The 13,704-nt window shown below is 46.9% G+C and overlaps 1 protein-coding gene across 3 annotated transcripts in view; it reads left to right on the top strand.

The window, feature by feature from the left end:
• Nucleotides 1–13,704, top strand: part of ANKRD27 (ankyrin repeat domain 27) — a 407,401-nt gene that overhangs the window by 29,263 nt on the left and 364,434 nt on the right. For all 3 annotated transcript variants that reach the window (XM_074881394.1, XM_074881393.1, XM_074881395.1), the window contains exon 21: nt 3,184–3,228. In XM_074881394.1, coding sequence (XP_074737495.1) covers nt 3,184–3,228 — 45 coding nt within the window. The remainder of the gene's footprint in view (nt 1–3,183; nt 3,229–13,704) is intronic.

Below are 13,704 nucleotides of genomic sequence, written 5' to 3'. Positions count from 1 at the left end.
AATATGGGAGTGTACCTCCCTGTTTGTACGGAGTCAAGCACTCTAAATAAAGTCTAATGTATATAAAAGATCATCTCACAGATTGAGGATTTATTTTTCCTTAAAGGAACAAATTTATCATGCCCAAGAGCTAAGACTGTAGTTCAAAGCAGGGAAGAAGATTACAAGCGGTTTACACCTTAGATTCTTGGGGTTAATGACCTTCTCCTGTAATTCAGCTTTAGTTCATTTCTTCTGCCAAGTTTCACATAGGCTCACTGCTCTTATTCTTACTAAGCAAAGAGGCAAGGGCCTAATCCTGAGCGAGCTCCATGAAGCGAATGCCACTGGAAGTAAAGGGAAGCTGATAAGGTCAGTTTTCCAGACTTCAAGGCTTAGACCATGGATTAAGGGGATGCAGTTAGAACTTTATTAATCAATACTGCTGATCAATTAAACTCTTCACTTAAATGAGCCAGTCATGGTGTATGTCTTGTATGTGGCTTGTTTACAATTTAGAAAAGAGAGGAAAAGAGCCAGGCATGTAAATTTGGAAGTTCCTCTGTTGGAACTAGTAACTCCTTGCACAATTCAGTTCAGCAACAGAAAAACTAAGCATGCGAGTGAATTGCAGTAGATTTGTTTCATCTATTTTTACATTTAAAGGAAACTACTTCCATTTCATGGAGGAGCAAGAAGGCAAACTGGAAAGATGGGGAAATGCATGTAGCAGACATCTTGCCCTAAGTACTCCTAATAAATTATCTATAAACTGCATAACAGATGTTTCTCCACTGCTAGGGCCTGAGGCAGTTTTTAGAACCGTAAGGAAGTTGTTATTTTTGGAAAGAAATAATCTCAGCTTACGGGTCACTTGCTATTACTGTTAGGCGTCTTGTATGTGATAAGACTGGCTGCTGAAAATCATCTGTTTTCCCTCTTAGTCCGTGGAGAGAAATCAGTACCTCCAGAGGGGAATTAATCTCAGAGATGCTTAGTTTGACCTGAGTTGCACAAGTGTCTTTTGTTGACCGCATTCTGTTCTGTAGTTCCCAGAGAGTGACTTTAAATGACTGACTGTACTGGGTCTGGCTGAACCAGAATTGGTTTTCCCCTGTAGCAGCCCTCATGGTGCTGCGTTTTATGTTGGGAGCTGGAAGGGTGTTAATAGCACACTGGTGTTGTGGCTACTCTGAGTAGTGCTTACACAGCACCAAGGCTCTTTCCAACATACTCCCCCTCCCCACAGTGGGATGGGGTGGGCAAGATCTTGGGAGGGGACACAACCAGGACAGCTGACCTAAACTGACCAAAGGGATATTCCAGACCATATGACGTCTGCTTGAGTATAAAGCTGGGAAAAAGGAGGAAGGGGGTGGGGTCACCCTTGGTCCTCCAAGGCAACTGCTACGTGTATTGGAGCCCTGCTTCCTAAGAAGGCCCAACATCACCTGTTAATGGGAAGTGGAGAATAAATCTGTTTTCTTTTTGCTTCTGCGTGCGGACCTTTGCTTTGCTTTGCTTACATTAAAACTGCTTTTGTTTTACCCGCAAGGGTTGGTTTTTTTCCTATCTTATTTTCTTTCCCCCTTTTTGCCCTGTTGAGAAAAAAAAAGGGGGGGGGGGGGGGCGGGGACTGATAGAGCAACTTGGTGGGTACCTGGCATTTAGCCAAGGTCAAACCACCATACTGGCTTAGATTTAGACACTAAATTTTAGACATTGAAAGTTAGGAAAGAGGAATCCTGCCTTGAGTGCCTAGTGCGTGACTTAGAGGAGCTTCACCTTGTATTAGAAAGATAGTAGTGAAATAAAACTTAGCAGCTTTCCTAAAAAGACATAAAAATGGATGGAGAGGTTTAATCTAGCCTCTGATCTGTAGATACGTCTTGTTCTTCTGCTAAAATCCTGAAGAAAGAGATCATACCAGTAAACCATAATTTCCTTTTAATCTCATTCTTCCTTGTTTGCTTTACCAAACACTGCTGTCACAGTCAGCAAGGTAGTAATTTCTAGATAAAGACTGAAATGTGACTGTAGCTGTTACTCCATGACATCTTCAACTTGCAAAATGTTTCTTAATACTGAAACAACTTTGTTTACATGGCAGCACAGTGCTAGTGTAATTCGCTATAATGCTGAAACAGACTTTCACAAAGCTTATTAAATGATGCTTCAACAATCTGCAGAGGCTGGACAAGTTGCGTATTGATAATACTAGTGGACTCTCCCTGCCCTTTTACTGGCACCTATCCCATTTCCATCAGGTTAGATCTCAGCTCCTTCAGGTGAGAATAGAAGCAGAGGAGAACCTGGGAGAAAACTCATTCTCCTGCTTTCACAAGCAATCAGAGGGATCAGGGGAATGGCATCAGTGCACTGCAGAGCACCTTCCATCTCTTCTTCCCCTCACTTGCCTCTTTACCCCCTGCAGAGCTCATAAACAGGAGAATACCCACATGGAGCAGCTGTGCTCCGGCATTAGCTGGCCTGAGCATACATGTAGTTTAATTGGTCTAGTGCTGGACCCCAGGAATAACTCTCTGAGTTGAAGAGACCTGGCTTTTGCTATTGTGTACCCTTTGATATTTATATATTTTCAGATTTTAAGTAGGAAAACAAATTTCATACTTGCAATCAAGTTAGATTTGTAAATGTTTGGTTTTTAACATAAGAATAAACCAGTAATTTGCAGATGTGAACAATTGGAAAGCATCTTTTTAATCTGTTGTTTCTCAAATAGCAAAATAAAAACTGCCACCCTTTGTGCTTCTGGTAGCATATAGTAGCTCAGCAAGAGTCCAAACAGGACTACTGTTTATCAGGGTAGAAATTTGTCTTGAGTAGGGATTTTTAGAGTTAAGTTCACAACAGAAATGCATGGTCAGCTGCTGCTGAAGCAGCATAATAATGTATATCAGCTTACATGGCTTTGTTAGTGTGTAGGCTACATGTCCTCTATTTAGGTAAGTACTGTTTATCTTTAACTAAGCAAGTCAGAGATCATCAAATGGCCACAGGCCTTGCCCAGCTTTTGTAATTCATAAAGGAAGAAGGTTTTTCCTTTAAAACTTTATCAACATTTATGGACCAGCAGTAATCCTACCACATGAGCTTAGGGGGTTAGTAAAGGACGCAGGATTTTCTGTGTACAGCTTAATACCAATACTAAAAAAGCAAATAAATTGTTTTCTTTATACATAGGTGGAAAAACTCCTAAGAGCAGTTGCTGATGGAGATCTGGAAATGGTGAGTCTTAGCATGGCTGTTGAATGTTATTGAATTTCAATTTACCTTATTCAAATAAAGGAAGCTATTTGTAAATAGTACTAAGTGAAGAATGCTTTGGGTAATACCTTCCTTCAGCAACAATTAATCAAATTAAATTAATTTTCTACAAAGAACATTCATTCCATGTCCCCAAATTATTTTGCCTACAGTGCTTTAAGGCCCATTCTTTTGACTTCCATGACTTCCTGCACTGAAGAAATTACTTTAAATTGAAAAATTCCTTTGTGAAGGCCTGTCATTTAAAAATGTATACATAGTGACCTCTAGGAGATGCAAAAGAACAACATTCAGGGCAGGCATGTTAAAAAGAAATATTGTGGGAAAGAGCAATTTATTTGCTTGCAGGTGCTCAAGCTGCACTGTCAAATGCCGTTGTTAGATGGGGAGCATGGTGCATTGCAGAACTGTAAAATAATGCGTATACTGAGGTCACAGTATTGGACTGGATATGCAGTTAGCACAAAATAAAAAAAAAAAGGCAAAATAGAAGAGTTTTTGCATAAACATAATTTTTGACAGAAAAATCCAATAGACACTGTTACTATTCCCAGTTGCTTGTTCCTACGTCAGAGAAGTACATTGCATCTTTCCCCATAGGTGCACTGATGCACAAAACTAACCCTAACCCCTAACCCTAACACTAACGTAACCCAAACCCTAGCCCTCATGGCCCTAGCCCCTAACCCTAACCACAAACCCTAACCATAATGTCCCTAACGCTAAGCCCTAACCATCACCCCTAACCCTAATCCTAACCCTAACCCTAATGGTCGTAACACTAACCCTAACACTACACCCTAAACCCTAACCCTACACAAACACCCCTAACCCTAACCCCCCCAACACTAACCCCTAACGCTACCCCTAATGCTTAAAGCCTAACACTAACCCTATGCCCCTAACCGTAACCCTAACCCTACACACTAACACTAAACGCTAACCCTGACGTTTAACTCTAACCCTAACTCCTAACCCTAACCCTACTGCAAACCCCCCCTAACCCTAACCCCTAACCCTACTCCTAATGCTTACACCCAACCCTAACCCAAAACCTAAACCTATGCCCAAAACCGTAACCTTAACCTTACACCCTATGCCTAAACGCTAACCCTAACTCCTAACGCTAACCCTAACTCCTAACCCTAACTCTAACCCCCCCTCTAACCCTAACCCCTCACCCTACCCCTACCGCTTAAACCCTAACCCTAACCCAAAACCTAACCCTATGCCCCAAAACGTAACCCTAACCCTACACCCTACGCCTAAACGCTAACCCTAAATCCTAACCCTAACCATAACCCCCCTCTAACCCTAACCCCTAACCCTACTGCTAATGCTTAAACCCTAACCCTAACCCAAAACCTAACCCTATGCCCATAACCGTAACCCTAACCCTACACCCTACGCCTAAACGCTAACCCGAACTCCTAACCCTAACCCTAACTACTAACCCTAACCCTAAACCTAAATCCGCCTAACCCCTAAGCCTACCGCTAACGCTTAAAGCCTAACCCTAACCCAAAACCTAACCCTATGCCCCAAACCGTAACCATAACCCTACACCCTACCCCTAAACGCTAACCCTAACTCCTAACGCTAACCCTAAATCCTAACCCTAACCCTAACCCTAACCCCCCTCTAACCCTAAAACCTAACCCTACCCTTACCGCTTAAACGCTAACCCTAACCCAAAACCTAACCCTATTCCCCAAACCGTAACCCTAACCCTACACCCTAACCCTAAAGACTAACCCTAACTCCTAACGCTAACCCTAACTCCTAACCCTAACCCTAACTCCTAACCCTAACCCTCCTCTAATCCTAACCCCTAACCCTACCCCTACTGCTTAAAAGCTAACCCTAACCCAAAACCTAACTCTATGCCCCAAACCGTAACCCTAACCCTACAGCGAATGCCTAAACGCTAACCCTAACTCCTAACGCTAACCCTAACTCCTAACCCTAACCCTAACCCCCCTCTAACCCTCACCCCTAACCCTACCCCTACCGCTTAAAGCCTAACCCTAAACCAAAACCTAACCCTATGACGCGAACTGTAACCCTAACCCTACACCCTACGCCTAAACGCTAACCCTAACTCCTAACGCTAACCCTAACTCCTAACCCTAACCCTAACCCTAACCCTAACCCCCCTCTAACCCTAACCCCTAACCCTACCCTTACCGCTTAAACCCTAACCCTAAACCAAAACCTAACCCTATGCCACAAAACGTAACCCTAACCCTACACCCTACCCCTAAACGCTAATCCTAACTCCTAACGCTAACCCTAACTCCTAACCCTAACCCTAACCCTAACCCTAACCCCCCTCTAACACTAAACCCTAACACTACCCTTACCGCTTAAACCCTAACCCTAAAACTAAACCTAACCCTATGCCCCGAACCGTAACCGTAACCCTACACCCTACGCCTAAACACTAACCCTAACTCCTAACGCTAACCCTAACTCCTAACCCTAACCCTAACCCCGCCTAACCCCAAACCCTACCCCTACCGATTAAAACCTAACCCTCAACCAAAACCTAACCCTATGCCCCGAACCGTAACCCTAACCCTACACCCTACGCCTAAACACTAACCCTAACTCCTAACGCTAACCCTAACTCCTAACCCTAACCCTAACCCTAACCCCCCTCTAATCCTAACCCCTAACCCACTCCTACTGCTTAAACGCTAACCCTAACCAAAAACCTAACCCTATGCCCCAAACCGTAACCGTAGCCCTACACCGAACGACTAAATGCTGACCCTAACTCCTAACGCTAACCCTAACTCCTAACCCTAACCCTAACTCTAACCCCCTCTAACCCTAACCACTAACCCTAACCCTACCGCTTAAACCCTAACCCTAAACCAAAACCTAACCCTATGCCCCAAACCGTAACCCTAACCCTACACCCTACCCCTAAACGCTAATCCTAACTCCTAATGCTAACCCTAACTCCTAACCCTAACCCTAACCCTAACCCCCCTCTAACCCTAACCCATAACCCTACCCCTACCGCTTAAACCCAAACCCTATCCCAAAATCTAATCCCTATGCCCCAAACCGTAACCCTAACCCTACACCATACGCCTAAGCGCTAACCCTAACTCCTAATGGTAACCCTAACTCCTAACCCTAACCCTAACCCTAACCCCCCTCTAACCCTAAACCCTAACCCTACCCTTACCGCTTAAACGCTAACCCTAACCCAAAACCTAACCCTATGCCCCAAACCGTAACCCTAACCCTACACCCTAACCCTAAACGCTAACCCTAACTCCTAACGCTAACGCTAACTCCTAACCCTAACCCTAACCATAACCCCCCTCTAACCCTAAACCATATCACTACCGCTACCGCTTCAACGCTAACCCTAAACCAAAACCTAACCCTATGCCCCAAACCGTAACCCTAACCCTACACCCTACCCCTAAACGCTAACCCTAACTCCTAACGCTAACCCTAACTCCTAACCCTAACCCTAACCCTAACCCTAACCCCCCTCTAACCCTAACCCCTAACCCTACCCCTACCGCTTAAACACTAACCCTAACCCAAAACCTAACCCTATGCCCCAAACCGTAACCCTAACCCTACACCCTACCCCTAAACGCTAATCCTAACTCCTAACGCTAACCCTAACTCCTAACCCTAACCCTAACCCTAACCCCCCTCTAACCCTAAACCCTAATACTACCCTTACCGCTTAAACACTAACCCTAAAACTAAACCTAACCCTATGCCCCAAACCGTAACCCTAACCCTACACCCTACGCCTAAACACTAACCCTAACTCCTAACGCTAACCCTAACTCCTAACCCTAACCCTAACCCTAACCCCCCTCTAACCCTAAACCCTAACCCTACCCTTACCGCTTAAACGCTAACCCTAACCCAAAACCTAACCCTATGCCGCAAACCGTAACCCTAACCCTACACTCTACGCCTAAGCGCTAACCCTAACTCCTAACGCTAACCCTAACTCCTAACCCTAACCCTAACCCCCCTCTAATTCTAACCCCAAACCCTACCCCTACAGCTTAAACCCTAACCCTAACCCAAAACCTAACCCTATGCCCCAAACGTAACCCTAACCCTACACCCTACGCCTAAGCGCTAACCCTAACTCCTAACGCTAACCGTAACCCCTAACCCTACCCCTACCGCTTAAACCCTAACCCTAACCCAAAACCTAACCCTATGCCCCAAACCGTAACCCTAACCCTACACCCTAAACCTAAACGCTAACCCTAACTCCTAACGCTAACCCTAACTCCTAACCCTAACCCTAACCGTAACCCCCCTCTAACCGTAAACCCTAACCCTACCCTTACTGCTTAAACGCTAACCCTATCCCAAAACCTAACCCTATGTCCCAAACCGTAACCCTAACCCTACACCCTACGCCTAAACGCTAACCCTAACTCCTAACGCTCACCCTAACTCCTAACCCTAACCCTAACCCTAACCCCCCTCTAACCCTAACCCCTAACCGTACCCCGACCACTTAAACGCTAACCCTAACCCAAAACCTAACCCTATGACCCAAACAGTAACCCTAACCCTACACCCTACCCCTAAACGCTAACCCTAACTCCTAACCCTAACCCTAACTCCTAACCCTAACCCTAACCCTAACCCCCCTCTAACCCTAAACCCTGTCACTACCGCTACCGCTTAAACGCTAACTGTAACCCAAACCCTAACCCTATGCCCCAAACCGTAACCCTAACCCTACACCCTACGCCTAAATGCTAACCCTAACTCCTAACGCTAACCCTAAATCCTAACCCTAAGCCTAACCCTACCCCCTCTTACCCTAACCCCTCACCCTACCCCTACCGCTTAAACCCTAACCCTAACCCAAAACCTAACCCTATGCCCCAAACCGTAACCCTAACCCTACACCCTACACCTAAACGCTAACCCTAACTCCTAACGCTAACCCTAACTCCTAACCCTAACCCTAACTCTAACCCCCCTCTAACCCTAACCCCTAACCCTACCCCTACCGCTTAAACCCTAACCCTAACCCAAAACCTAACCCCATGCCCATAACCGTCTCCCTAAGCCTACACCCTACGCCTAAACGCTAACCCTAACTCCTAACGCTAACCCTAACTCCTAACCCTAACCCTAACCCTAACCCTAACCCTCACCCTAACCCCGCCTAACCCCTAACCATACTGCTACCGCTTAAACGCTAACCCTTACACAAAACCTAACCCTATGCCCCAAACCGTAACCCTAACTCTACACCCTACGCCTAAACGCTAACCCTAACTCCTAACGCTAACCGTAACTCCTAACCCAAACCCTAACCCTAACCCCCCTCTAACCCTAACCCCTAATCCTACCCCTACCGCTTAAACCCTAACCCTAACCCAAAACCTAGCCCTATGCCCCAAACCGTAACCCTAACCCTACACCCTACCCCTAAATGCTAACCCTAACTCCTAACGCTAACCCTAACTCCTAACCCTAACCCTAACCCTAACCCCCCTCTAACCCTAAACCCTATCACTGCCGCTACCGCTTAAACGCTAACTGTAACCCAAAACCTAACCCTATGCCCCAAAACGTAACCCTAACCCTACACCCTACGCCTAAATGCTAACCCTAACTCCTAACGCTAACCCTAACTCCTAACCCTAACCCTAACCCTACCCCCTCTAACCCTGACCCCTAACCCTACCCCTACCGCTTAATCCCTAACCCAAAACCTAACCCTATGCCCCAAACCGTAACCCTAACCCTACACCCTACGCCTAAACGCTAACCCTAACTCCTAACGCTAACCCTAACTCCTAACCCTAACCCTAACCCTAACCCCCATCTAAATCTAAACCCTAACCCTACCACTACCGCTTAAACGCTAACCCTAACCCAAAACCTAGCCCTATGCCCCAAACCGTAACCCTAACCCTACACCGAACGCCTAAACGCTAACCCTAACTCCTAACGCTAACCCTAACTCCAAACCCTAACCCTAACCCCCCTCTAACCCTAACCCCTAACCCTACCTCTACCGCTTAAACGCTAACCCTAACCCAAAACCTAACCCTATGCCCCAAACCGTAACCCTAACCCTACACCCTACCCCTAAATGCTAACCCTAACTCCTAACGCTAACCCTAACTCCTAACCCTAACCCTAACCCTAACCCCCTCTAACCCTAAACCCTATCACTACCGCTACCGCTTAAACGCTAACCGTAACCCAAAACCTAACCCTATGCCCCAAACCGTAATCCTAACCCTACACCCTACGCCTAAATGCTAACCCTAACTCCTAACCCTAACACTAACCCTACCCCCCTTACCCTAAACCCTAACTCTACCACTACCGCTTAAACCCTAACCCTAACCCAAAACCTAACCCTATGCCCCAAACCGTAACCCTAACCCTACACCCTACGCCTAAACGCTAACCCTAACTCCTAACGCTAACCCTAACTCCTAACCCTAACCCTAACCCTAACCCCCTTCTAACCCTAAACCCTAACCCTACCCCTACCGCTTAAACCCTAACCCTAACCCAAAACCTAACCCTATGCCCCAAACCGTAACCCTAACCCTACACCCTACACCTAAACGCTAACCCTAACTCCTAACGCTAACCCTAACTCCTAATCCTAACCCTAGCCCTAACCCCCCTCTAACCCTAACCCCTAACCCTACCCCTACCGCTTAAACCCTAACCCTAACCCAAAACCTAACCCTATGCCCCAAACCGTAACCCTAACCCTACACCCTACGCCTAAACGCTAACCCTAACTCCTAACGCTAACCCTAACTCCTAACCCTAACCCTAACCCTAACCCTAACCCCCTTCTAACCCTAAACCCTAAACCTACCCTTACCAATTAAACCCTAACCCTAAACCAAAACCTAACCCTATGCCCCAAACCGTAACCCTAACCCTACACACTACCCCTAAACGCTAACCCTAACTCCTAACCCTAACCCTAACTCCTAACCCTAACCCTAACCCTAAGCCCCCTCTAAATCTAAACCCTAACCCTACCACTACCGCTTAAACGCTAACCCTAAACCAAAACATAACCCTATGCCCCAAACCGTAACCGTAACCCTACACCCTACGCCTAAAAGCTAACCCTAACTCCTAACGCTAACCCTAACTCCTAACCCTAACCCTAACCCCCCCCAAGCATAAACCCTAACCCTACCCCTACCGCTTAAAGCCTAACCCTAAACCAAAACCTAACCCTATGCCCCAAACCGTAACCCTAACCCTACACCCTTTGCCTAAACACTAACCCTAACTATTAATGCTAACCCTAAATCCTAACCCTAACCCTAACCCTAACCCCTCACACTACCCCTACCGCTTAAACCCTAACCCTAACCCAAAACCTAACCCTATGCCCCAAACCGTAACCCTAACGCTACACCCGGTGCCTAAACGCTAACCCTAACTCCTAACCCTAATCCTAACCCTAACCCCTCCTAACACCTAACCATACTGCTACCGCTTAAACGCTAACCCTAACCCAAAACCTAACCCGATGCCGCAAACCGTAACCCTAACCCTACACCCTATGCCTAAACGATAACCCTAACTCCTAACGCTAACCCTAACTCCTAACCCTAACACTAACCCTACCCCCTCTTACCCTAACCCCTCACCCTACCACTACCGCTTAAACGCTAACCCTAACCCAAAACCTAAACCTATGCCCCAAACCGTAACCCTAACCCTACACCGAACGCCTAAACGCTAACCCTAACTCCTAACGCTAACCCTAGCTCCTAACCCTAACCCTAACCCTAACACCCCTTCTAACCCTAACCCCTAACCTTACCGCTACCGCTTAAATCCTAACCCTAACCCAAAACCTAACCCTATGCCCCAAACCGTAACCCTAACCCTACACCCTACCCCTAAATGCTAACCCTAACTCCTAACGCTAACCCTAACTCCTAACCCTAACCCTAACCCTAACCCTAACCCCCCTCTAACCCTAAACCATATCATTACCGCTACCGCTTAAACGCTAACCCTAACCCAAAACCTAACCCTATGCCGCAAACCGTAACCCTAACCCTACACCCTACGCCTAAACGCTAACCCTGACTCCTAACGCTAACCCTAACTCCTAACCCTAACCCTAACCCTAACCCCACCTAACACCTAACACTACCGCTAACGCTTAAACCCTAACCCTAACACAAAACCTAACCCTATGCCCCACACCGTAACCCTAACAGTACATCATAACCCTAAACGCTAACCCTAACTCCTAACGCTAACCCTAACTCCTAACCCTAACCCTAACCCTAAACCCTCTCTAAGCCTAACCCCTAACAATACCCCTACCGCTTAAACCCTAACCCTAACCCAAAACCTAACCCTATGCCCCAAACCGTAATCCTAAACCTACACCCTACCCCTAAACGCTAACCCTAACTCCTAACCCTAACCCTAACTCCTAACCCTAACCCTAATCCTAACCCCCCTCTAATCCTAAACCCTAACCATACCCCTACCGCTTAAAGCCTAACCCTAAACCAAAACCTAACCATTATGCCCCAAACCGTAACCCTAACCCTACACCCTGTGCCTAAACACTAACCCTAACTCCTAACGCTAACCCTAGCTCCTAACCCTAACCCTAACCCTAAACCCCCTCTAACCCTAACCCTAACCCTTCCCCTACCGCTTAAACGCTAACCCTAACCCAAAACCTAGCCCTATGCCCCAAACCGTAACCCTAACCCTACACCCTACGCCTAAACGCTAACCCTAACTCCTAACGCTATCCCTAACTCCTAACCCTAAGCCTAACCATAACCCCCCTCTAACCCTAAACCATATCACTACCGCTACCGCTTAAACGCTAACCCTAAACCAAACCCTAACCCTATGCCCCAAACCGTAAACCTAACCCTACACCCTACGCCTAAATGCTAACCCTAACTCCTAACGCTAACCCTAACTCCTAACCCTAACCCTAACCCTACCCCCTCTTACCCTAAACCCTAACCTACCCCTACCGCTTAAACCCTAACCCTAACCCAAAACCGAACCCTATGCCCCAAACCGTAACGCTAACCCTACACCCTACCCCTAAACGCTAACCCTAACTCCTAATGCTAACCCTAACTCCTAACCCTAACCCTAACCCTAACCCTAACCCCCTTCTAACCCTAAATCCTAAACCTACCCTTACCAATTAAACCCTAACCCTAAACCAAAACCTAACCCTATGCCGCAAACCGTAACCCTAACCCTACACCCTACGCCTAAACGCTAACCCTAACTCCTAACGCTAACCCTAACTCCTAACCCTAACCCTAACCCTAAGCCCCCTCTAAATCTAAAACCTAACCCTACCACTACCGCTTAAACGCTAACCCTAACCCAAAACCTAACCCTATGCCTCAAACCGTAACCCTAAACGTACACATTACGCCTAAAAGCTAACCCTAACTCCTAACGCTAACCCTAACTCCTAACCCTAACCCTGACCCTAACCCCCGCTAACCCTAACCCCTCACCCTACCCCTACCGCTTAAACCCTAACCCTAACCCAAAACCTAACCCTATGCCCCAAACCGTAACCCTAACCCTACACCCTACGCCTAAACGCTAACCCTAACTCCTAACGCTAACCCTAACTCCTAACCCTAACCCTAAGCCTTAACCCCCTCTAACCCTGACCCCTAACCCTACCCCTACCGCTTAAACCCTAACCCAAAACCTAACCCTATGCCCCAAACCGTAACCCTAACCCTACACCCTACGCCTAAACGCTAACCCTAACTCCTAACGCTAACCCTAACTCCTAACCCTAACCCTAACCCTAACCCCCCTCTAACCCTAACCCCTAACCCTACCCCTACCACTTAAACACTAACCCTAACCCAAAACCTAGCCCTATGCCCCAAACCGTAACCCCAACCCTACACCGAACGCCTAAACGCTAACCCTAACTCCTAAAGCTAACCCTAACTCCTAACCCTAACCCTAACCCTAACCCTAACCCCCCTCTAACCCTAACCCCTAACGCTACCTCTACCGCTTAAACGCTAACCCTAACCCAAAACCTAACCCTATGCCGCAAACCGTAACCCTAACCCTACACCCTACCCCTAAATGCTAACCCTAACTCCTAACGCTAACCCTAACTCCTAACCCTAACCCTAACCCTAACCCCCCTCTAACCCTAAACCCTATCACTACCGCTACCGCTTAAACGCTAACCGTAACCCAAAACCTAACCCTATGCCCCAAACCGTAACCCTAACCCTACACCCTACGCCTAAATGCTAACCCTAACTCCTAACCCTAACACTAACCCTACCCCCCTTACCCTAAACCCTAACCCTACCACTACCGCTTAAACCCTAACCCTAACCCAAAACCTAACCCTATGATCCAAACAGTAACCCTAACCCTACA

This window comes from Strix uralensis, chromosome 12 (genome assembly GCF_047716275.1).
Source record: "Strix uralensis isolate ZFMK-TIS-50842 chromosome 12, bStrUra1, whole genome shotgun sequence".
Lineage (NCBI taxonomy): Eukaryota > Metazoa > Chordata > Aves > Strigiformes > Strigidae > Strix > Strix uralensis.
This window is presented reverse-complemented; position numbering and strand designations above follow the sequence as displayed.